This window comes from Macrobrachium nipponense, chromosome 20 (assembly GCF_015104395.2).
Source record: "Macrobrachium nipponense isolate FS-2020 chromosome 20, ASM1510439v2, whole genome shotgun sequence".
Classification (NCBI taxonomy): Eukaryota; Metazoa; Arthropoda; class Malacostraca; order Decapoda; family Palaemonidae; genus Macrobrachium; species Macrobrachium nipponense.
Genome location: NC_061089.1, coordinates 72333152 through 72359699, shown reverse-complemented (window position 1 = coordinate 72359699; position 26548 = coordinate 72333152). Strand labels below are relative to the sequence as shown.

General features: G+C 36.3%; 1 protein-coding gene across 1 annotated transcript in view; it reads left to right on the top strand.

Annotated features, from left to right (window-relative positions):
- The window catches only part of LOC135195050 (kalirin-like), a 1052038-nt gene that overhangs the window by 937098 nt on the left and 88392 nt on the right, over positions 1-26548 (top strand). Inside the window, 1 exon segment of the mRNA XM_064221390.1 lies at positions 8078-8113. Coding sequence (XP_064077460.1) covers positions 8078-8113 — 36 coding nt within the window.

Below are 26548 nucleotides of genomic sequence, written 5' to 3'. Positions count from 1 at the left end.
TCTTGTAACAGGAAAGTGGGTATCTTGATCGGTGTTTGTTGTCGAATTCTAAAATGGTAACGATTGTTAAAATCTGTAATCAATTTTTTTTTTTAATTCCAATTGCGTTATTAAAATGAAAGACCATGATCTCCTTGATTCGTAATATGACGATTAACAGGCTGTTCACATTATACATACTAGGAAACCTATGTATACAGAAATTATATATGAAAATTAGTAGAGTAATTAAGTCTACGGGCACAACCAGCCTCGTTTCACGGGCAGAACCAGCTCCGTTTCAGGGAATCCTTTCTCACCCCAACCCCATTCGGAGGGGTGATGTGGTGGGGGTAAGATGAAACCCCATTATGAACCCTCTTAGGGGTCCTCACCATATCCCTGCCAAGTTTTATGCCCCTCGGACCAACCGTTTGGCCGTGATTGAATGACAGACGGACGGAGGGACAGACATTACGCGCATTGTAGTAAGATATATATATATATATATATATATATATATCTATATATATTAATATATATATATATAGATATATAATATATATATATATATATATATATACTATGTATGATTTTTTTTTAATTAGCCCCGACTCCGTCAATGTTTATTTCAATAAGTTAATGTTGGAAGATTTCCTTCTCGGTGATTGTTTTACTCAAAGTCTTTGCTTAAAGTCTATGGTTATTTTTTTTTTTAAAGATGTGAAGGAAAATATCAAAATATAAGCAGTCGACAAACAATACTTGTGGTGTAATCGGAGAACATCTGTATATACCGTGAACCAGACAAACCTGAAGAGCTCAGGGCGTGTTTTCTTTGGCCCCCAGTCCGGGAGAGGGATAGGTAGGAGGACCCCCTCCCCTGGGAGAAGAACTTTTAAAGGACCACCGTCTGCTGTAGCAGTAGTAGTAGAGGTAGATTAAGGAGAGGATAAAGGGGCCTTTACCCACTGGCCCACTTCTACGCCCACCCCTCACCCACCACTTTCCTCGTCTGCTTCGACGACGGAAGTCGACAGCCGCCCCCTCCACGATACGGTGCCCCAAAGCAGCGTCAGTGGTGGCGGGAGCACCACCCCCAATGCTGCGAGAGGGCGTGGAGAAGCAGCAGAGGGACCATAAGAAGAAGGACGCGGGCGGCGTGGGAGGAGGGGGCGGTGGAGGAGGAGGAGGAGGAGGATTGGGCGGTGAGGGCGGCGGCGTAGGCGTAGGCGGCGACGACCTCCCAAAAACCAGCATGTCCATGCTGGACAAACTGCGGGAATGCGGCGCCGAAATGGGCCGCCGCTTAAGCGTCGGGAGAGCCGTGACTGCGGGCGGCGGCGGCGGGGGTGGCTGCGACCTGAGGCGGCTGAGCGTCGGGAACATGGGCACGACCTCCTCGGGCAAGGACAAGGCCGGCTCGCCCGTCGGGTCGTCACCGAAGCCCGGGAGGAAGAGGCTGAGCCTCGACCACTCCCCTGGGGACATCAGTAGCCACCTGTACACCGCCATGGTCGGCGCCCTTCTGGCCGACCCCACCCACGCCTTCAATCAGGTGAAGAGACGTGAGCAGTTATGCCCTTGTATGAGTGTCTTTGGTTTCGTTTTGATTTCGTTCTTAATTTCCTCTTTTTTTTTTAAATGTTTTTCGATGTTGAGTCGTTTTTATTGTATTTTTTTTTTATCTCCAAAGGTTTGTATATTTAATTCGTTTTATGTAGCTAACATCTTCCCACAGCTTTTATTGCTTTTATTTTGTAGATAAGATCAGATGTGTAAGTTTTCTAGAGGTAAGTGTTTGGTTATTATGATTCGGGGCTTTTGTAGATGTACATTGATACTATGCTGATATATATTATATATAGTTATATTATATATATATATATATATATAAATATATATATTATATATATATATATTATTTATATATATATAAATATATATATATATATAATAATATATAAATATATATCGTATAGATATATATATATTATAAAATATATATATATATATATAGATAATAATATATATATATATATATATATATATAATATAGAATATATATATATATATATATAAATATATATATATATATTATATATATATTATATATATATATATATATATATATATTCAAGCGTGCTTTGTCTCTCAGGAATCCTGGGTGTTATTACTTGAGGCCTGAAACATATTTTTTTATTCACATTTTATTGCCAGTTTCACTAACACATATTGTATATAATTGTATGTATAATATGTGTGTGTGTGTGCTTGTGTGTGTTAGGGAGAGAGAGAGAGAGAGAGAGAGAGAGAGAGAGAGAGAGAGAGAGAGAGAGAGAGAGAGAGAGAGAGAGAATGTTGCAGTGTGTGAAATTGGATAGATCATGGTGGATTTTGTATGCAATCTATATATGACTAATTGACCTCATGTCTTTGTAATGTGGGTACATATATTTTTGTGTGTGGGTGGGCGTTTGTATGTGCTTGCATTCGTTAGAGGGAGAGACCGTGGGCAATTGTATAAATCATATGATGGTTCCTGTATGCTTTCCACTTCTAATTAACATTACACGTTTCTTTTTTATGTGAAATAACCGTATTCCAAAGATAGCACCTGTACACAGGCATCCTTTTAAGTAATCTAATTGAATGTGGTTTCTATACTTGGAAAACGAATGGGACTTTTAATTGATGTTTGAATAATATTCTGTTGTTATTTATAAGAGTTTTTTTTGAGATGATTGGAATACCGATTGAAGAGTCGCCAGGAATTTCATCGCCATTATAATTACTTGTCTGAGGGCAATTACTAAATTGCACTGTAGGACAGTAATAAACAGTAGGAAGAGGTTGCGAGGAATTTTTTTATATAGCATTCAACCGATTGTATGAGGGTCGTGGCTAAAAATGGAACGCTGAAAATAAATAAATAAATGAAATCGGTCAGTATACGTTTTGAGTGAGTCAATGTCCTTGTTCTGGGAATTTCACAAAAGGTAAGGCGTAAAATACTTTTTATCTAGAATCTATTTCTGTTTTTATTGTTCCTTTTTTTCTTAGGCTGCTTTTTATTGTGTAATGTTTTAAGGTAATTAAATTGATACGTCTTTAAGAACGAAATATTGACGAGCTGAATATAGCTTTCAGTCAGTATTATATTAAATTTTCAGTTGCCATGTTACGCTTTCTTTAACATTATTTAAGCTGTAAATAAGTATACCTTACTTTAACCAGCCCTCTGAGCTGATTAACAGCTCTCCTAGGACTGGCCCCGAAGGATTAGATTTTTATTTACGTGGCTAGGAACCAATTGGTTGCTTAGCTACGGGGCCCCGAACCACATTATATCGAGAAGTGAATTTCTAAACACCTGAAATAAATTCCTCTTGTTCCGCATTGGCAGCAGTAGGGAGCGAATTCGGGCTACCAGAATGATAGGCGAGTAGGCAACTCACTCGTCCAATGAGGAACATATTTAAGCTGTCAATTATTCATCTACGCTTCACCAAAGCGTGGTGCTTTGAAAGTACTGATTATTATCACTAGTAGCAGATGTTATTAGTATTAGTGATCTACGACTTTTGAGACCAGTGTAACATCGTTAATCAATAGTTATTTCTAGAGAAAGCTATTGGAGATAAGTAATAAAGATCCTTACGATTGTAAAGGTACCAATTCATGATCTTGATCAATTGTTAGCACTAGAAATAGCATCTTCGATCATTTTAATCCCTTGTCCACTGCTTCTGCTCAGTTTAATCTTAAATTACAGCAAACTCATTTGATCTTAATATATTAAACTCATTTCTTTTTCAAAGTCTTGATGACTGAATGAAGGTAAAGGACCTTGTATATTGCTGAATCATCTTTTTTTATGCTCTGAAGGCGCAGTAGGAGTTCATGATCAGAATATAAATCGGGTCTTGAATTGTTTTGCATGATCAGGTAAATTTAAACTGCGTGGTGTTTGGCAGAAGTTTTCCTTACGCGTTGAATTTTTAGAAGAGAGGATTGAGAGGGGGGCTTAATTTGATATTCCTGACACCTCCATATTTATGAAGTAGAGACGCTTGTACACAGAAATCAGTCGAGTAATTGCTGCAGCGGCGATCTTTGTCTGTATATGTTGGTCAAATGTACTTTTGAATGTAATGCATACTGGCTCTCTCAGTCCTGTCGGTTTATTTATTTATTTATTTATTATTTTAACAGACATTTACGAGGCATCTCAAGAAGGCTTTTTTTAATTGCAGCCAAAAAATATCCTAAAGTAGGATATTTTTTTCATTTTATGAAGTTTCATTTTTAGTTTTATCAGATATACTCTTTGCAGTTCTATCTTATGCATACCTTGACAATCTAGTCGAGTAAGGTTGTATGCACTTTTGCCATATTGCTTAATCTTTAAATTACTCCTAAATATAGGGTTGCTAAGATGCCCTAAATATAGTAGGGTTTAGCCTGAGCTTTGATCGGGGTTATTTCTGATTAGGGAACCAGCTACAGGACTTGCTTCTTCTTTTCCTATACAGTTAAGGGATTGACTGTAGCCACTCGTGCGTGAACTGTAACATGGCAAGGTCGATTCGATCATGAATTTAACCTTTCAAGCGCCCTTTTGGTGATACCTTTATCATTTGGTTGGTAGGTTTTCCGTTTTCTTTTAGGCTTTCCCGTTTTCTTTTAGGTTTTGTGAGGTGGTGGTTTCATAGTTGTCTTCTGTGGTATATTGTTGTGTATGAAAGTGTATTTCAGCAGTGGTCATGAATCGATGTAGGTTGCTTTATCTTGATTTCTTGAAAGGAGTGAAGGGAAGTAAGGAGTGTATTTGTATGTTAACTATAACCACACTATACGAGGTGTCCATAAAGTCCCAGTACCATTACAAGTATTTATTGCCCAGAATGTTACCGGGACTTTATGGACACCTTGTGTGTGTGTGTGTGTGTGTGTATATATATATATATTATATTAATATATATATATATATATATATATATATAAATATAATGTATATATATATATATATATATATTATTATATATATATATATATATATATATATATCCTTAAATCAACGGAGAGGGAGGCAAATGAAACAGGGACTTGTAACAAGTACTACTTTCGTAGTATATTCGACATTTTCAAGTTCTCACTGAATATAAAAAAAAGAAAAAAAGTTGATAGGCCTTTACAGAAGGTACCTTTCTACCTTGGATTTAAGGGTATTCTCAAGTACGTGTTCCTTCGTGCTACATTGGATATATATATATATATATATATATATATATATATATATATATATATATATATGATATATATAAAAGGAGCCCATAAAAACACCAAAATATTAGAGAAAAATACTATATTTCAGAGACTGCTGTCTCCCTCTTCAGTCTCTGAAATATAGTATTTTTCTCTCTATATTTTGGTGTTTTTATGGGCTCCTTTTATTAGATGGAATTCTGTTGTAACAGAACATTTTTACCAGTCATATATATATATATATATATATATATATATATATATATATATTTAAAATTAGTACGTATGTACGTATTGACAGGTGTGTGTGTGTGTGTGTGTGTGTGTATGTATATGTATGTATGTGTATGTGAGAACCGTCGCAAGTTCTTGATACTGAAAGCAAACTCATGCGTGAATCAAGCTTAGGAATTGGGTTAAGAAGGGGACCAGGGACGGTATCCTGTGGTGCCCTATATTTAAGCATGTGGGTCAAATGTTTGACAGGAAATGACAACGAAGAGATGTCTTTAGACGAATGTTGTTTATTTCTATTTGGCGGAGAAAGCTTATTGGCATATTTCAAATGTCTCCCGGCTTCTGCTTCGCCTGCCCTGAGAGAGAGAGAGAGAGAGAGAGAGAGAGAGAGAGAGAGAGAGAGAGAGAGAGAGAAATCCAATTTTGAATGGACTGTAAAAACAAGTCATAGAAAAGGGTGTATATTAAAAGTATGACGAGAGTCTTTGGGGGTGAGTATATATAATATATATATATATATATATATATATATATATATATATATTATATAATATATATATATACACATATATATTATTATATATATATATATATATATATATATATATATATATATATATATATAAAATATATATACTCGTATATGTGTGTATGTATGTATATATGTATGTATGAATATATTTGTACCTGAATGGTAGTGCGCGTCTAAGGAATTTCCGTTATTTTGGATGGTAATTTTTTGTAATTTAAGAAAAATGAGTTTGCGATAGATTAATAGACGACCATGAATTAATATAAAGTACTCGAAAACGTTACGTATATCTACAGTCTATTTTTAATGTCGTTCAGTGATATTGTGAACTAGCTAAGACATGCGATGAATATTTAATATTAGTTAAGGCTTAGTCGTAGAGATGATTTTGTGCGAAGAAATAGTCCACACTTGCATGCAGATTCATCGCAAAAACTGAAAGTAAAAATTCAAGAAAAAGTCGGTAACGTAACATTATGCTAAAAAGTAAAAGATAAAGGTGCCTCTTATGAAGAATGAATTTATGTAACTTTTTTCATATGAGTATTGCTTACATTTACTGTGATTCTTGTGAGAAACATCACTTGTAGACCATGAAAAAAAAAAATTAAAGTATATATTCTGAAACATTCACTATTCCCGTGTGCAGGGTTAAAAGTGGAACATATGGAGCCAGGTGAGTTGGAAGGATATACTAAGTACATTATTATGTCGAACATTATGTACAGATGGTATGAGAGAGAGAGAGAGAGAGAGAGAGAGAGAGAGAGAGAGAGAGGAAAAGCTGGTTTTGTCAGTCATCTTCTGTGTTGGCGATGATGCAAGTTTACTTGTGGGATAAATGTGAAAGGCTGCAATCGTCAGGATCAATTCAAGAACGTTCAGTTTGGATGTTTTAAGTCCCTCAGTCATCAAATTAATTGGTGATTTGGATTGTCTGGTGAGAGATGTAACTTATGTATAACAGATGTATTAAATGCTATTATACTTATTGTTAATTGTTAGAAAAATTATTTGTTGTCGAGATGCAACTACCTTTTGTTTTGTTTTTTTCATCCTACAAAGTAAAATGAGCGCCTTTAGTGGCGTGATTGGTATGGTCTTGCCCCGCCACCTCGGTGGCCGCGAGTTAGATTCTCGGGCATTCCACTGAGGCGTTAGAGATTGTGTATTTCTGGTTATAGAAGTTCACTCTCGACGTGGTTCGGAAGTCACGTAAAGCCGTTGGTCCTGTTGCTGAGTAACCACTGGTTCCATGCAGCGTAAAAACACCATACAAACAAACAAATATTAACCGCGAAATTTTCTTCTAAAATATTATAATTGATCTCGGGAGCAAAAGGAAAAAAACTGAAGTTTGGAAAATGTAATAACGTCTAGCTGTCATCTAAACTCATTTTGTTCCTTTAACTACTGAGAAAAAGGTGCTGTATCTTCTGTGTCACCATATCTATATAGATTTTGGGTGCATACTGTAGTAAGGGCATGTAGTACCTTTCGTGAAATTATTCATAGGAGTCGTCGACGAACGATGGTAAATCTCTGTCCTCCAACATTTCTAGTTGGCATCAAGGTCACGGAAGAGTCAAAGTCCAGTTTCTATATGCAGAGAGAGAGAGAGAGAGAGAGAGAGAGAGAGAGAGAGAGAGCGAGAGCGAGCGGTTAAACCTCAGGAGAAATATATTATGTATGTTTGGTATCGTCCTACGGGTAGCAGGTGTTAAAACATTAAACCCTGTGAAACTCAGTCAGTATTACGGTTTAATTTTCTGCTTTCTTGGCCTTGCGAAAGAGTTGTTTATTATAATATTATATTGCTTCCTGGTGTCAGCATTAAGTTAACCACATAGTACAAGATAATAATTCAAACACACACACACACACACACACACACACACACACACACACAAAGCTCAGCAAAGTTACGCAAAGCACCGAAATCTCATGAGCTTCTCTGAACTAATTGCAGGATCAGCAATAAATAGCTTGCTTTAGGTTATGGATTTTATCAATCTGAATATGTATGATTCTTTACTTAATGATTTTTCTTCTCTTTTACAGGTGGGTTGTAATCATGGAATCACTATTCAGGTCACGGTAGGTCCTGTAGATTTTTTTTTTTTTTTTTCTTTTTTTTTCATTTTTATTTCACAGCATACTAGCAATCTTTTTCTTCTTCTTCTTCTTCTTCTTCTTCTTCTTCTTCTTCTTCTTCTTCTTCTTCTTCTTCTTCTTCTTTCTCTTTCTCTTTACTCCAACCTCCCTACCCATTTTCTTCTCTTCTTCGTTATTATTATTAATTATTTTTATTATTATTATTATTACTTCATCTTCTCTTCCCATTATTCTTGTATTTGTCATTATTGATATTTTTTATTTTATTTTATGAGCAGCTGCATATATATTCAGTTTAAATATCCGTATTACTAGTCAAACTGTTATGTTAGTCTTTATTCGTCATGCGTTGGTTCCGAAAAGGTGGGTTTTAAATATCTTATGTCGACTTTTAGAAATTAAGATTTTATGTTTATTGTTGGTCACCTTAAATGTAGAGCACCTAGATGTACCCATACGGTCAAGAATGGCTGATAATGAGAGAGATGGTCGATGATGCAAGTCCAAAACCTTATAGGATTTACATTTCATCCCCGAATCGTGGACCAGTCTTGTAGAATACTGTACAGTAACTGTAATCTGACATTTAAAGCCTTATCCTTATTAGACAAAACACCAGCTATAGTAGATCCACATGAACCGTGTATTTGATGTCTAGGCCAGTCCTTTACGACGCTCCTGATTGGCTGTTGATAAGCCAGTCACAGGGCTGGAAACTCTCAGTCTCTCTCGAAAGTTCACATGGGTAGGATTTATGTTCCAGCTTTCCTGAGGGATACGTCTTTCAAAAGTATCCCTCAGGAGAGGTGGAGCATACGTCCTGCCTATATGAACTCGAGAGAGAGACTGAGAGTTTCCAGCCCTGCCATTGGCTTATCAACAGCCAATCAGGAGCGCGTCGTAAGGGACTGGCCTAGACATCAAATGGACGGTTGATGTGAATCTACTATAGGTGTTAAAATTTTACGGAATACATTTGTCTCCTTGTGTAGTCACGTTTCTGATCTGTAATGACCAAAACCAGTTTCTTAAAGGTTGTAGATTCCTCGTGTGTTTTATTACAGGTAATAAAACTTAAATAAAAGATAGGATGTTGATGTCATTCAGAAATTGCACAAGGAATTCAACTAAACCGTACATTAAAAGAATTTATTGTTGAGTTCGGAATTATATATATATATATATATATATAATATATATGTATATGTATGTGATATATATATATATATATATATATATATATATATGTTTTTTTTTTTTTTTTTTTTTTTTTTTTTTTTTTTTTTTTTTTTTTTTTTCTGAAATTTACAAACGCGTAAAATATACATGTGTCCATAGTATTTTACTTACGGATTTCAAATGAATTCACAATACGTTTTGGGCCTAATTAGCATTTTTTGCCTTGGGATATGGATTTCATTAATAATGAACACAAGGGAATTGGAGTAAAAATAATCATTACAATTGCAAGTTAGTTTCTATCTAATCACGATGAGTAATTGACTCTAACGCTATCAAGGGTTTTACCGTATTAACGCGATCAATATCAAAGGATGGTGTAGAATTTACAAATAGGATAGACTTTGCATAATGTGTACACTAATTTAAGCTTCCTTGATTGAGGTAGGTCCGAATCACATTTCAAAAGAAAACGGGAAAATTAAGTTTTTTTTTTTTTTTTTTTTTTTTTTATTGAAGTAAAAGTGGTAAAGAATTTTACCTCAATGGCAACTTTGCTTACAATTTTAACCTCAAAACCTGGGGCAAGGTTGAAGATAAACCACAATACGTACAAAGGCAGTTAAACTCTCTCTCTCTTTACTAAAGGCTACTAGATATTTTCAATTTTTCAGCACATAGCCAGTTGTGCAACTGATTCTCTCTCTCTCTCTCTCTCTCTCTCTCTCTCTCTCTCTCTCTCTCCTTCCTTGGTAGCCTTGGAGATAGACACGCCTATGTTATTGCAGAAAAGGACAGGTTACATCAGCAAACTGTGTGACCTTGAAACAGTTCTTCCCTAACCCATTTCTTACCACGATTTTTTTTCTTTTTTCTACGAAATCAGAGGTTGCACCTTCTTCAATTTTCCAAGATATGTTTCATTACTATTATTATTATTTTTTCTATTGAAGAGTTCAGGAAAGTACGTATGTTTTATTTCTGTCTTTGTATTTTGATCTAGTAAATGGTGTACCAGCCTTTGGAGAGAGAGAGAGAGAGAGAGAGAGAGAGAGAGAGAGGAGAGAGAGAGAGAGAGACTGTACGAGGTATATCAGTCCTACGTACCGAGTTAACAGTTTCCATATGTTTTGATGGCACGACTTATTCACTGAAACAAGAGCCCGTGCTGGCACGTACTCGAATGACGTTACATTACAACACCATAAGATTAATAAGATTTAAGTTCTGAGAAACCCAACCCTTGGTGCGTCATATAACTTAACCTCCCTCCCGCCCCCCATCCTTGGAAAACGAAAGATGGAACATGTTGACGGATATCAGAGTGTCGTCGTGACGTTGTATTATTATAATCAGACCTCTTATCTCGTGAATCATTCTTCGGCTTCAAAGATTCAAGTCAGTAAGTTCGTGGTCGAGCGTACGTACGCACGCACACGTACACGCTCTTGCTTATAAGCGTAACTGCACAATGGACGAGGCGTTACTAATATAGACACGCGCATGTCCTTATGAGTAACGGGGCAGTTGTGTTATTCTCTCTCTCTCTCTCTCTCTCTCTCGAGCTTGGCTCAGACATTTCGCAGAGTAAACTATAAACTTTGGGCCAAATATTATTTACCAGATCAGGCGGTATATCATCGAAGTAAATTTCATATACTGATTTCCCCATGTAGAGTATTTTGGACACATATAGCTATAATTATTTGAAAGCATCAGCTGGTCTCAGTCACGTTCGACGTCTTTGTAGAGAAAAGCCATTGAAGTGTAGAAACTTTTTGAACTGAATATTTTTATATTGAAAAAGAACAATCTCTCAAGATGATAGAATATGCTTAATAGCCTATTTTCATGCATAGTTACAATAACTAACAAAGGCAATAAAACGTAATTGCAATGATTAGCAAAAAAACATTGTAACCTGAATTAAACATAATTACTACTGTACGTAGCAGAAACAATGAAACAAATAATTACAATAACGGTAACTATCAAAAAATGGATCCTCAATGGAGCACTTACTACAATAACTCGCAAAAGCAGCGAAACTTAATTACAATAACAAGCAACAAAGCGAAACTTAATTACAATAGCAAGCAAAACCAGCGAAACTTAATTTCAAATACAAGCAAAACCAGCAAAACTTAATTACAATAGCAAGCACAAAAGTTAAACTTAATTACAAGAACAAGCAAAAACGAAACTTAATTACGATAAGCACAAAAGGGAAACTTAATTACAATAGAAAGCAAAAACAAAACTTAATTATAACAAAAAGCAAAACCAGCGAAACTTTATTACAATAACAAGCAAAAAAGTTAAAGTTAATTACAATAACAAGCAAAAATGAAACTTAATTACGTTAACAAGCAAAAGCGCGAAACTTAATTACAATAGAAAGCAAAAAAACAAAACTTAATTACAATAACAAGCAAAACCAGCGAAACTAAATTACAAAAGCAAGCAAAAAAGCGAAACTTAATTACAATAACAAGCAAAAAAGAGAAACTTAATTACAATAAGAAGCAAAAAACGAAATTGAATTACAATAACAAGCAGAACCAGCGAAACTTAATTACAATAACAAACAAAACCAGTGAAACTTAATTACAATAAGAAGCAAAAAAGCGAAACTTAATTACGATAACTAGCAAAACCAGCCAAATGCAATTACAATATCTATCAAAACCAATAAATCATGCCATGGATTCCTCTTTAACCATTGTCGTCTACCATAAGCCGTTGTGAAACTCCACATCATCTACATAACCCCCCCCCCCCCCCCCTTTTTTTTTTTTTTTAATACCCACCCATTCCTGGCACGTGTTCGCATTTGCCCGCTGAGCGGCGTTAACTCTTGACGTTCGGGTATTGATTGCCGAGAGAGAGAGAATAGAGAGAGAGAGAGAGAGAGAGAGAGAGAGAGCAGGAGGAGTCCTTGGAAAGTCCTCCTCCTCCTCCTCCTCTCCTCCTCCGTCTTCTGGGGCTGATTAATGAGCTGCAGTTTGTGTTTGCCTGAAGTCTGAAGTCTCACTGACGTCTTCTCCGTGCCCAGGTGATGTCTTATGATGTCTAGCAGGTGAGTTTGAAGACCGTTAATAGGAGGCGCCTTTAAGAGTAGAGTCGCGTTTGTATATATCGGGGTGTCAACACACCAGTAATCACATGCCAACTGGTCGCGATTGAGAGAGAGAGAGAGAGAGAGAGAGAGAGAGAGAGAGAGAGAGAGAGAGAGAGAGAGAGAGAGACGGTACGACAGGAGAGCACAGAAGAAATAGAGGAAGGTTCAGAAGTCTCAGATGGTGACGAATGTAGCGGATTTCGTTTAGACTATACAACGAATAAGAGAATTTAAATCGTCTAAATATTTAACATGTGTCTTTTCTTTCGTGTGTGTGTGAGTGTGTATCTCAAAGCGACGTTGTATCATCCAAGGTGCTTAGGTGATGCTGAGTGTCCTTTTTTTTTTTTTTTTTTTTTTTTTTTTTTTTCTTTTTTTTTTTTTTTTTTTTTTTTTTTTTTTTTTTTTTTTTTTTTTTACACCACCTGTTGTGCATTTTTCGTCATAATAATGTGCTATTGTTTTATCAGGACCCATGGCTGTAACCATTTGCATATTGACTTGCAATTTTACTTGTTGTTATTCTCTCTCTCTCTCTCTCTCTCTCTCTCTCTCTCTCTCATTTTAAATGTAATATATATTTTTGTCTATGAATGTACTTCAGTTAGGGAAAAAGTATGTTCAAAAATTAAGAAAACTAAGGAGAAACAAAACTAATATATATAATATATATTTGTTTGTATGAATATACTTCAGTTAGAGAAAATGTATGTTCAAAAATTAAGAAAACTCAGGAGAAACAGGACTAAACTTATAATATTTAGCCACATGTCATGGAGGGATAAGGAAAACGGCCAGAAAATCATAAGAAAAAGAGAAAGGTGGGAGGTTTTAGATCCAGTAGAAAAGACAGCAGGTTAAGTCAAGGGCTGGAGAATGGAGAAAAGATAAGATAGAGAGGCTGGATAGACTAACCTCTGGCGATGACGCAATACTTGTGGACTGACCTAAATTGTTAGGAAGAAGGGAGAGAAGTAAGATACAGCACGGATATTCAATTCAAATTCAAATTCAAAAGCTATATTTCGGACGCAGATTGCCATAGACAGACATGCACATAAACATATATGAAAATAAACTTTCAAAGTCTAAAGGGATGAAATTGAAAATAGTGAGAAATGATTATGAGAGGTGGAAAAATTGTCATATGAATGAGACGCAGATTATGAAGCTAAGTGATTCTTCTTAGTGAAAGGATAAAATTATGTAGCATATCAGAATAAATTATCGTAAAGGAACACTATATTCTTACATAAGGATCTTACAAATGCACTAACCATAAATGAGACATTTACAATGTTTGAAGAGAATTGAATTATCACCCGTTTGTCCTAGAGCTAAAATTTTCCTCGTCTTTTCTCGGACAAGATTTGAGCTTCTGAATAAAATACCGTTTTTAGTGGTGTTGTATGTAGGTCATGAAAAAAAATGTCTTGGCCAGAGGGTGCAGTAATTACAAAACGGACGGTTTGCATATCCTTGCGTCCTTTTAAAACTGTACGACGAAAGATGATTAGGATGTAATATTCAAGAAAAGATATTTTTTGATATGTGGTGTTTGAAACTTTGAAATTACCACTCTTGTTACTCAAGTGACAATTTGACAATGTGGTATTTGAACTATACCAGTAATACACGCTTTTCTATAGATAGGAAAACTTGCAGTACTGGTTATTGAGATATTGGTGTGTATGTATAGTCTTTTTTTAGTACAGTAGAAGCCAGACGAACCAGATTTAAATATTAAGTGATGAAGAAAGATGATAATAGCCTATACCTGATCACAATAAAAGTTATAAAGTAGAAGGAATAGATTTCTGTTATTCAAGATAATCCAAATATAGTTTATGCGGCATAATGCACAGATATCGAGTTTTGTGTCGGTCGGTAGCTGAAACTCACTAAGAAATAGATTGTTGTGTAACTACTTGAAAGATACCCCTAATATAGTTTATTCGGCATAATGTACAGCTATCGTGTGCTTAAGAGTTTTATGTTTGTAAGTAGTTGAATCTCACTAAGAAATAGATTGTTGTGTGATTAGACTTAAATCTAGATTGTTGTGTAACTAGACTTCTACAAAGGAAAGTAAGGTCCGTTTGTAGTACACGCTGGGTGTCCGTCAGACCTTTGATTAAAGTTTTGTAAACAAGGAAACCTTAAATTAAGTAATTAAGTGTATGTAAGCAGGGATGTTTAGGGGATTAAACATAGCGTAACTCGGCTGTTTTGTGTCATTCAGCAGTCATTCTTGGATAAGGTTATGTTGTAGATTGTAAGATAGACAGTGAGTTTTCTTATGTAATTCATTTTATGATGTCGTGTGTAGACTTATATATATAATGTGAGAGAGAGAGAGAGAGAGAGAGAGAGAGAGAGAGAGAGAGAGAGAGAGAGAAAATATATATATATCCACCTTCACACAATACCTCGTATGCGCGCTTACTTTGCATAAACATATCTCTTAAGTGGCTGTGGGCCTTGGAATTTTATCTGTTAGTCCACGGAAAATTTCTCTTTAAAAAAGCATTCAATAAAAGAAATGGTTAATGATTACAATTCCTTACTTTTCTCGGCAGTCAGTGCAATTGCCATTCTCTCTCTCTTCTCTCTCTCTCTCTCTCTCTCTCTCTCTCTCTCTCTCTCGGCATCACAGTCAGTCAGCCAGTCTTGACCTCTTCAGCACAAACTGCGTCTCAACAATACTGGTAGAAGGTAACTTGAGTAAGCAACATGTGCTTATTGGATGCTCCTTGCAGTGTTTGTCCAAATGACTCGCTCAGAACTTGGTCGTGGTTTTTTTTTTTTTTTTTTTTTTTTTTTTTTTTTTTTTTTTTTTTTTTTTTTTTTTTTTTTTTTTTTTTTTTTTTTACATTAGGTTATGCGTACGCTCATTTATTAAAGGATATTATTGACAATGAGGAGCAGTTGTCTTATTTTTTCGTTTTTTATACGTGGGCTTCAATAGATCGCTTTTATCACAAACATATGTTATTAACAAAGTAAATAATTCTGCATTCGTTAAGTTCATTGACAATGAGGAGCAGATTTTTAATTTTTATTTTATTCGTTACTTTGGTGATAATTGATCTCTTTTTATAGTAAACATTTATTGACTAAGTAAATCATTTTTCATTCATTAATATTATTGAGAAAGAAAGATTTTTAAATTTATTTTTAATTATTTATTTTTTATTTATTTTTTTGCAACGCGGCCGCTAATTGATCTCTCTTCAACATTTAACCTACAATGATTCGAGCAAATCATTTTGGGCAGTTAATCGAATTACCCTGAGGAATTGCATTAATAACGGCAGTTGCAGGCATTTGATAGAGGCCATTCAATTTTATGGCATTATGTGAAAAATCTTACCAATAACTGAAGTAGCATCATTACCACATCCAGTGCTTTCGGAAGCACAACTTACTATATTACACCATGTAGACAAAGGTCGTATTTTAATCCGTGGTTTCAGCCATTCTATTTCCCTTGGTTGTTCTGTGTTATAGATATTTTTCAAGTTTTATTATTAATTGATTCGGTAACCGTAGGTGCTCGTATGTCGTGTTATCCACCCCACCACACCCCCTCATTTTTTTTTTCATCGTTTTTAAAAGTTTTATAGTGTTTATTTGATAAGTTTTATAATGTTTTTTCTGTTTTGGCTTGAACTTCTTTGATGTGTTCCGTCCTATGGTAATATACATATAATATATCTATATATATATATATATATATATATATATAAATATATATATTATATTATATATATATTGTGTGTGTGTGTGTTTAGACAACTCGCCATCAATCAGTCAGTTTCCTTCACGCATCAATTGTTGCCTTCCATTTTTTTTCCCTTCCTACCTGAATGCTGCTACCCGGATGTCATCGAAATACACACACACACACACACTGCAACTGCACCTGCCACGCCCCCCTGAGAACTACTAACTACTTCGAATCATTTCATCTCGTACCTCTTAAGATTCTCGGAGGTCCTTTCAGTCCTGTTTCGTCATCTATAACAGTATCCTAGATGTTGTGACGCCAGTTTGATAACCGGAAATCAATCCGTCTGTCTATCCGGGAGTACGGTTATTCAGGTGTGGTATCATAGTCTGATGTCAAGGGATGGCACCTTTTTTCTGAAAAACTGTTCTTCTGCAGGCGTAAGGGTGTTCATTTATACCATTTTGTAGGCTTAGGGGCGTGTAGTTTTCCTTTTGTTATTTTTTTTTTTTTTTTTTTTTTTTTTTTTTTTTTTTTTTTGTTTTTTTTTTTTTTTTTTTTTTTTTTTTTTTTTTTTTTTTTTTTGTAGGTGTTTTTTTTTTTTTGTAGGTGTAAGGTGTCATGAGTTTTCCATGTTACAGGCGTTTGGTCTGATGTTGTCCCCTCTTATAGGTGTTAATGGGGGGTCGTATTTTTCTCTCACATGGGCACTGGGTGTCTGAATTTTCCCTTAAACAGGCGTAGGGTGTCACGAGTTCTCCATTTTATAGGCGTATGGTGTCCGAAGTTTCCATGGGTGTAATGGGTCTGAATTTTCCCATGGATAGGTATTGGCTGTCTGAATTTTCCTGTTTTTAAAGGTATTGGGTGTCATGAATTTTTCTTTTTTAAGGAATTGATTTCTGTATTTTCCCAATTTAAGGCATTGTCTGAATTTTTCCTTTTTAAGGCATTGGGTGTCAAGAATTTTTCCTTTTTAAGGCATTGGGTGTCAAGAATTTTTCCTTTTTAAGGTATTGGGTGTCAAGAATTTTTCCTTTTTAAGGTATTGGGTGTCAAGAATTTTTCCTTTTTAAGGCATTGATTGGTTGTCATGAATTTTTCCTTTTATAGTCGTTGTGGCTGTATTTTCCAATTTAATAGGCGTAGGGTCTCAATTTTCCCCTTATTTAGGTGTATAGAGAGCCTGAATTTTCCCTTAATACAGGCATAGAAGGTCTCAATTTTTCCTCTTACGGTCGTAGGGGTCTGAATTTTCCCTACGTAGAACGTTGAGGTCTGGGCTTTCTCTTATACAAAGGCATAGTAGGTCTGGAATTTTCCATGTGTTCTGTTGTGGCTTGACAATGAACAAGACCTTCACAAGCTTTGCTGTGATGCTTTCAAATCTCGGCCGTTGTTGTTGTTATTATTATTATTGTCATTGACCCCATTCCCCCGGAAAACTTGGTGTCTGCTCTCTCTCTCTCTCTCTCCTACTCTCTCTCTCCTCTCTCTCTCTCCTTCGTGTCTCATCGTTTAACGGAAATATATATATATATATATATATATATATATATATATATATATATATATATATAATATATATATAGGTATGACTATCGGCTTTGGGTTGCTTTTCGTAGAATGACAGATTAAAAGGAAGGAAGGAGGAGGAGTAGGAGGAGGAGGAGGAGGAGGAGGAGGAGGAGGAGGAGGAGGAGGAGGAGGTGGTGGTGGTGGTGGTGGTGGTGGTATCAGCAGCGGCTGGCATTGCGTCGCTTAAAGATGGACTGTTTAGTACGGAGTTAGTGTGGGAGAAGATTGGCGGGGCATGGGAGGGAGGAGGTGGTGTAGGGAGAAAAGCCATGAGAATGTACCTTAGAGAATATGAAGGTGATGGTGATGGCGATGTTGTGTCTGGCTGTTGCATACTTGTTTGGTCTTTCACGAGTGTGTGTGTGTGTGTGTGTAAAGGCAGTACTATATATATAGATATATATATATATATATATATATATATATATATATATATATATATATATGATCACATCTCTCGATGGTCCTGTGGGTTAAAGCGCGTCACTTGCACGTCTTGAATTCTTGGTTTCCGTGGTTCGAGTCCACGAGCCGACGAATTTCTTATCGACTAAAAAATAAAAATAAAAATAAATAAATAAAATTACGCTACGGTTAACGTAGAGGTAGAGCGAATCAGATTAATTATTATTTTTTGTCATAGATTATGTATAGATTTCCGGCCAAAAGTAATCTCGCTTTAATCGATCGTGAAACCCGTTTCATTCAGAGCAAAACTCTCTCTCTCTCTCTCTCTCTCTCTCTCTCTCTCAATTTTGTAATTTTTGTCACGAAATGCTTCTTGCAACTCATTTCGTCGTCTGGTCTCTCGTCTCTCTCTCTCTCTCTCTCTCTCTCTCTCTCAATAATTTTGTGTTATTTTTGTCACGGATAATGCTTCTTGCAACTACGATTTGCTGTTTTCTTTCTTTCTCTCTCTCTCTCTCTCTCTCTCTCTCTCTCTCTCTCCTCTCTCTCACACACACACACACACACACACACCTGCGTTGTGAAGGGTGTGTAGGGGGGGAGAAGAATATTATAAGTAGTTTCATCCGGTTTTGTTTATTGTTCCGTGAATTTGTACTCGCTTGCGTCGGAGGGGGGCACCGTGCCCTTGGCCCACATTTCGCAAAAGAATTTTAAGTAGGAATGACTTACCGGAAAAGGATTATTAATTGTATATTATTTTTTATTAGATTTTTTTTATATATATAACTGATTTTACCAAAAAACGACAAATGTAAGTTACAATACTACCACTACTAGTGCTGCTGCTACAGCAATAGTCTCCTGTAGACGAACGGAAACTTCTTACAGCATCTAAGAGTCTTTTGTAGATGGGCGGAAGTTTTTAGAGACCATCTACTTCAGTCTCCTGTAGAAGAGCGGAAACTTCTACAGCAATACTCTCCTGTAGAAGAGCGGAAACCTCTACAGCACCATCCTGTAGAAGAACGGAAACTTCTAGAGCATCTACAGTCTCCTGTAGGCGAGGAGAAGCATCTAGAGCACATACGGTCTCCTGTAGACAATGAATAACATTTACTAGAGCACCTACAGTCTCCCCTTGGACGAGCGGAAACTTCTAGATCATCCCCGCGTGGATTGCTAAAGGCGTTTTTCTCCCAAAATAGGCAGCGCAGTTATGCCCCGACAGATGCAACACAGACACTTATACAAACACTTATACTTTACAAGTGGCTTTTCCCTCTGCGCGCGCACACACACACACACACACACACACACTCCGTTTTCGGGGTTACGAGGTTTTTCGCACTTCATTCATGCTCTTGGACGACAGCCCGCGGATCTGTGGTGCCTGGCTCGGTCGAAAAGAAGAAGAAGAAAAAACGAGTAATAAAGATTTTATAGAGTGCCATTTATGGCACGAGTGTGCCTTTTTACACTGGGCTTTTTCCCAATCTTGGGAGATGAGTCAGGATGTCCTCTTTTTATTGAGTAATGTTGCTTGATTGTGTTATTTGATTATATACTTATGATTAAATATTAATTTGTGGTTATTTTGAGATGTCTAAGAACATTTTCATCCATCTCCAAAATTCCACTTTTTTTTTTTTTTTTTTTTTTTTTTCTTTTTTTTTTTCTTTTTTTTTTTTTTTTTTTTTTTTTTTTTTTTTTTTTTTTTTTTTTTTTTTTTTACGAAATTTGGGATGTATGTTTATAGGCCTAAGAAGCGTTAATTACATTTCGAAGTATATTCCTATATGGATTTAGAATGTGTATAAATGCGATATTCGCTAGGTATAAACTCTTAAGAATCTTCCGCGTTAATAGTAATGTCTACTAAGATGTAGTGTCTGCTTACATCTCCGTAGTGTCTATTTAGACTTTACCATGCGTGCGCTCAATAGCTTTTTAAGGTTAAAATACACATAACACTTCAGGTCTGGTCATCACTTGAATCGGTGACCAACCAAGAGATGTGATACCAGATGACGTCAGCGCAGATTCCCCCGTCGAACGTCACGTCCACTCTGGGTTATGGTTATGGTATGTGGATTGTAACCTAACCCACCTCATATGCTTATAAACTGAAAGATAACGCGAGGTGGCACCACGCTCTCAGCACAGCAGTATTGGATTGGGGTATAATTGAAATAATATAATAATATAGTATTATATAGATATAAGAGATATATAGATATATATTATATATATATATATATAATATATATATATATATATATATAATATATATACATTATATTATATACACGCACACACAAACACACACATACACATACACAAATACATACACATACCCAGTGTAAAATGAAACACTGGGTATAAATCCGTCTGATTTTACCTATTTTGAGAGTCACCTTCAAGATGGCTTGATATTTCTTGGGTAGCGTTTTTCATTTTACCTGTAGGGTATCATAATATATTTATATATATATATATATATTGTATATATAGGGTTTGGTGATTACAAATAATCACTTGTGTTTGTGCTTCAGAGAGAAATAGTCAATATATAGGCAGACGCGCACAAAAAACACGATATACCAGGCACTTGTATTCCGAGAAACACTTCTGCTCTATATAATCCGCCCACCGCTGTTTGTTTAAAAGTTATCATTTCGTCGGAAAACGAGGCAGCGTGGACCTTTGTGGGGGGGAATATCAAGAAGGCGTGATAACGCCCTTCTAAACAAGGACGTCTCCAAGGACCGGGAAGGACGTTACACCTAAAGTGGATTTTTACAGGATACGCAGCCAGTTCGATTCAATCCTTAGGATAGTTTTTCCGTTAGGAAATTCAGGTGATACTTTCGTTTTGACATTTTTAATTGAAGTAAAAATAAAATAAAATAGAAATGAAAAAATTAAAATAAAAAGAATGAGATGATTATAATAAAAATGAAAATAATAAATTTAAAAATAGAAAAATGGAAATACGAATAATAATAAAAATAAAAATAATAAAAAATGAAAAATAAAAAAAGTTATAAAAGTTCAAATGAAACTTAATACAAAATTAAAACAATGATGAAATAATAATAAAATTAAAAATTAAAACAATAAATATAAAAATTTAAATAATAATAATAATAATAATAATAATAATAATAATAATAATAATAATAATAATAATAATAATAATACTGAAATAAACATAGCAATAAAAGTAATAGAAATAAACACAAAATGATAGAATAATAATAATTTAATCCTTAGGATCATTTTTCAATTAAGAAATTCAGGTGATACCGTTCATTTCGACATTTTTAATTAATCTTTGGTGTTTTGAAGGAAACTTACTATTAATAAATAATCCGTGGGGGGGGGGGGGGGGGGTCGCTATCTACGGAATATTAACCTTAGGTTTGTATTTTATTAGGAAAATTCAAGTGAGCTTCTTCATTTTCACATATATTTTTAGTCATGCGTTGGGGTTTTGAAGGAAACGTACCGTTAATTGTAAAACTTAAAAAGATTGTTTCTTATTAGAAAACTAAGTGGAATCTATTAATTTTGACATGTTTTAATTATGCGTAAGGTAATTGCAATTGTAACCATACATAGTTTCATTCTGTGGAATATTGTATATCAGAATTTTCTAATGTTCTGTTTTGAAGTCATTCGTCATGAGAAGCCCTAAGTAAACAAACGCAAGAAAACAATATGAGGAAAAGAGACACTACACACGGCACTACTAGCTTTGCCGAGAGTCCGATGCAACCGGTATTTTTATCCTACAATTATATCCTAGTGTGACCGCATCGTTTAGGGGAATCCTATCGCTTTTCCCGGGACTACGGTACGCGCGTGATCCTGGTGGTGTCAGTTTGTGTGTACGTATTTTTCGTAGAGGGGAAGTGGGAAGAGGAGGAGGGGGAAGGGAAAGGGTGGATCATACACAAGGGCTAAGGGGAGATTCTGGGTATTGTAGCTGACGGAATCTTCTTCGTCGGCCCGCTGCCAAAATTTCTGGCCCTCGGTACATTATTATAATTACGGGGCGAAAAGAGAAGCCGCGGCGAGGAAGAAGGTGTCGTGTCTTCTCTCGCCTCACTTAACTGATCGCCCAGGAACATCAAGGATATATATCCTTCCCCTCCGTATAGCCTCTCTCGCGTACTTGGTGACACGTTCTGAAGAGAGACGCGTTCGTCTCCCAGTTTCACAGACGATCCGGGACACAGATATACAGACGCAAGCGAGCTGCATATATATACACATACGCTGTCCCTGCTAAGAACATTGTCGCTGCTGTACCGTCAGTCCCGAGCGAGTTTCGTGTGTGTGTGCGCGCGCGTGTGTGTGTGTGTGGTTCCTCAGTGCGTCTCGATTGGCTATTATCAGTGATTTTTTTGCCACAAGAGAGTTCTACATTTCCAGTTCGGCCGCAATGAGGATACGATGGTGCATGTCCAAATTGATTTTCAATGTAAGTATAATGTGTTTGTATGTAATCTACTGGTCAGTTGTACCAGATACATGTGCAATTGTAATAGCCACAGTGCCCTCTTTATAACTTCTCGAATTCTTTGCTGCGCGTTTTTGGATACGATTGTCACTACGAAGATCAAAGTGCAAGAAATGTGAAGAAATGATGATGTCCGTTATCGGGAAACGAACCCTGGTTACCGTATGAGTATCAAAAGAATTTAATTGGTGGTGCAAAAGAATAGATTTTTTGTATTTTTCAACATGGGAAAGTTGGTGTATTAGTGTGTTTCTAGAAGTGTAAAACTATTAACCTAATTTTATTCATTCATTTTATTAATTATTTTATTTATTATTATTATTATTATTATTATTATTATTATTATTATTATTATTCGCTTTTCAACAAGCGTCACCATCAGTGACCTTGGTGCCAGAAAACATTTTATCATTCAATCAATCAACCAAGCGTCACAGTAGTTTAGGATTGCGCTATATGCGATGGCGTCATGCAGTACCGAATTTTTTTTGGCGATGATAATTGTTATCTATAATAGTGCGTTATCTCAGCGCGGTCTATTGCAGCAATCCCAGTTATCGATACATTATTATCCCTGCAAATGCCACAGTTCTGTAAATTTACGTTGCTTGATAAATCTCTTCTAAGGTGAACGAAAGATTGTGAATTGGAACTAACCCCCCCCCCCCCCTCCTTAAATTCTATTTGTAAACCATATGTTGACCTCGACCCAGAGTCAATGCAGTGACGTAAGTGTCAAAAACGTTGTCTGAAATCTGACACCAGTTTGTTGACATTTTTCTAAAGGAAGGCTTCCTGTTCAAAGAGCAACTTCTATCAGAATACACTGCGGTTTGTAATCGCGTTTTGACGATGAGTAACGTCGGTTTTGTCGTATTGTTTAGCCTGCATGATTTAGTCTGTTTGCTGCCACCAGTGACATTACAGGATTTTGAGAACCAGTATACTTTCAGATATTTCAGTCTTCGCAAATATTACGCCAAGTGGAGAACAGCTGATGAGATCTGTTGGGTCTGTGGTTGAAACTTAGTGTTGTTTTTGTGCGTTAAACCTATCTATATCGTTCGTATGTTGGTCCTGGCTTAGCCTAGGCTTTTTCTCTCTTGTGTCTTTTCGTTCTGGGTGTAGAAACGCAAAGACTGTTTCAGTTGTTTCCAAGGTGTTTGTCGTGTGAAATCAGCTTCGCCGAATTCCTGAAGGAGTGCCTTCCTGGCCCCCCTTGTGTTGGCAAGACGTGCCCACCTTCTGTTCTGTTTTGTCGTCTTGTTTGTCGTTTGGCTATTTCTTTCTTTGCGTTTTTTTACGTTTGCGTGCGTATACCTTGTCAATGTCAACTTAGCCCAACCTCAGAAATACAGAGTTTGCCGTCGTGCCGTGAATTTTTAATTTCTCAGTAAACATAGTGTACACACACACATACATATTATATATATATATATATATATATATATATATATATATATATATATATAGTATATATAGCGTCCCCAAAAGCCTTGCAAAATACCCGATTGGCAGTCGGGTTTCCACAGTGCCACGCAATAGTGCCTCCTCCTTCCTCTCTGCGGCTGCCAGCAATATCCTGTAATTGACCAGTACTGCTTGCCAAGAGTCCTTTTCACACTTTTTTTCTTTTTTTAAATACATCGCCAGGAGAGAGAGAGAGAGAGAGAGAGAGAGAGAGAGAGAGAGAGAGAGAGAGAGAGAGAGAGAGAGAGGTGTTGTTATTGTGATTTTATTTTGGCGGAAACTAACTTACGTTCTGGATGACGTTCGTAAGGGATAAGGAAGGTCAGAATTCTTGAGAAACTGCTGCTGACGTCATCTTGGGATCGGCGCCTTGTCAGGAAATTGGCATAAAAGAAAAAAAACTTTGGTGATTGCGACACCTTCTAAGTTGTTAAAAAAATAAAAAAAAAATAAAAAAAAAAAAAACTTGGGGTGACACTGGTTGTGGATAAATAAAAAATACTTGGTGAATGAGACAACCTGGTTATAATACAAAAAAAAAAAAAAAAATTGGTGAATGCAACACCCTGGTTGTAAAAAAAACGTGAGGACGACACCCTGGTTGTGGTATTTAGTCTCTCTCTCTCTCTCTCTCTCTCTCTCTCTCTCTCTCTCTCTCTCTCTCTTCCCCGAGGTTTCACGACTGGCTTCTTATCTTTCTCTACCGAGGTTTCATGGCCCTCTCTCTCTTTTGTTCTCTGACTTACATTTCTTGAGGCTATGCGTTTGTCTTTTTTTTTTTTTCTTCACAAAACTTTTATTTTGTAATTTGACCCAGTAACGCCCAGCCATACGACGCAAGAATACTTAAAGCAATTACCCATTTACGCCGTATATCGCTGTCTGCATTTGTACATGCAATGATTCAAGGCAGAAAAGCCACGGTTATTATTTACATGATTACTACTCGAGTACAGTGTTTTCATGTCGAAGCCTTATATACGTTACAAGGACGGTCAATCTTGCACATTAAACCCAAAGTTGCATCTTGGGTAATTGCAGGCTGAGATGTGGCAGTCAAGTTTGGTAGGTAAGGCAGATGTATTTTAAGAGGTTGTTATTGTGCTACGAAGGAGTTATATTGCAATAAGAAATGGTGATATTTCCTTTTTTTGTGAGTTGTAGATCACGTGTTAGCAGAGTTCTGTTATAGTTGTAAAGCCTTACCGGATCTTTCGTAGATTGTGACTCCCCACGGATTGTAACCCGAAATACGTATCCACTTTTGCGGCACGTTTAGTACAATCCCGTTGGGGAAGATTGTAAACACACAAGCAAAGGACTGTGAATATAAAGATAATGGGTCTTTCATTTTACTGTACCTCCGTTCATATTCTCTTTCTTCCATCTTAACTCTCCACCCTCTCCTAACAGTTGTTTCATAGTGCAACTGCTTTGAGGTTTTCCTCCTGTAACACCTTCCGAACTTTATACTGCCAATTTCCGTTTCAGACGCTGTGAATGGCCTTAGTTGCCCCAGTGCTTGGCATTGTGCCTAAATCTATAAGTCAGTCTCTATGAATCAATGTAAATGTAATTACTCCCCCAAGAAATATTAGCCCTAGAAAACGACTCCCGAGGTCACTTTCGAAGAAAAAGCCACCGTGCCTAAATACACAATTTCGTTTCACACATGTAACAAGAGTCAAAAACGAAGGCAAATGAATGTTATAAAGAAAAATAAATGACACTTCCCGCGATAATCATTCGGTTTTAGTGCGGATTCATTGTAAAGTGTCGCATGCAGGGAGGCTGCATGCGACACAGTGACCTATGAAAAAAAAAAAATTGTCAGCAGATTTCACAACCGCATTTTTGTGATTTGCCAACCAACGAGAGATTCCACTGGGCGTCTTTTGCAAATATTCTCCAGGTTTTTGATTGGCCCAGGTCTTATATATATGACACTATAAACAAGAGATGCCTTTGGTAAACAGGAGCCACTTAGTGGGAGGGCGACGAAGCGATAGTCAAATTAAAAGAATGTGTGTCTTTCTCTTAATTATCCAAGTCTCTTAGGGCAGATCGGCCGTTGCTCTTATATTCAGCAATATACCTTTTTATTTATTTGGCACCTAGCTTTCCTTTTCTAAATATTTATTTATTTATTTATTTATTTGCATCTTGTTTTGATTGTTTTAAGCCGAAATATCGTGATGTGTTTTATGATGTTTTGAAAAGACATTTGGGCGTCAGTAGATAGGGTAAAGATTTATTTAAAGGCTCTCTCTCTCTCTCTCTCTCTCTCTCTCTCTCTCTCTCTCTCTCTCTCTCATACATGTATCAGGGTATGTATTTTCGATATAGCTTTGACTGCATTCTGTTCTTAAGACGGGGAATTCTGTAAGCATTTTTTCTTTCTTT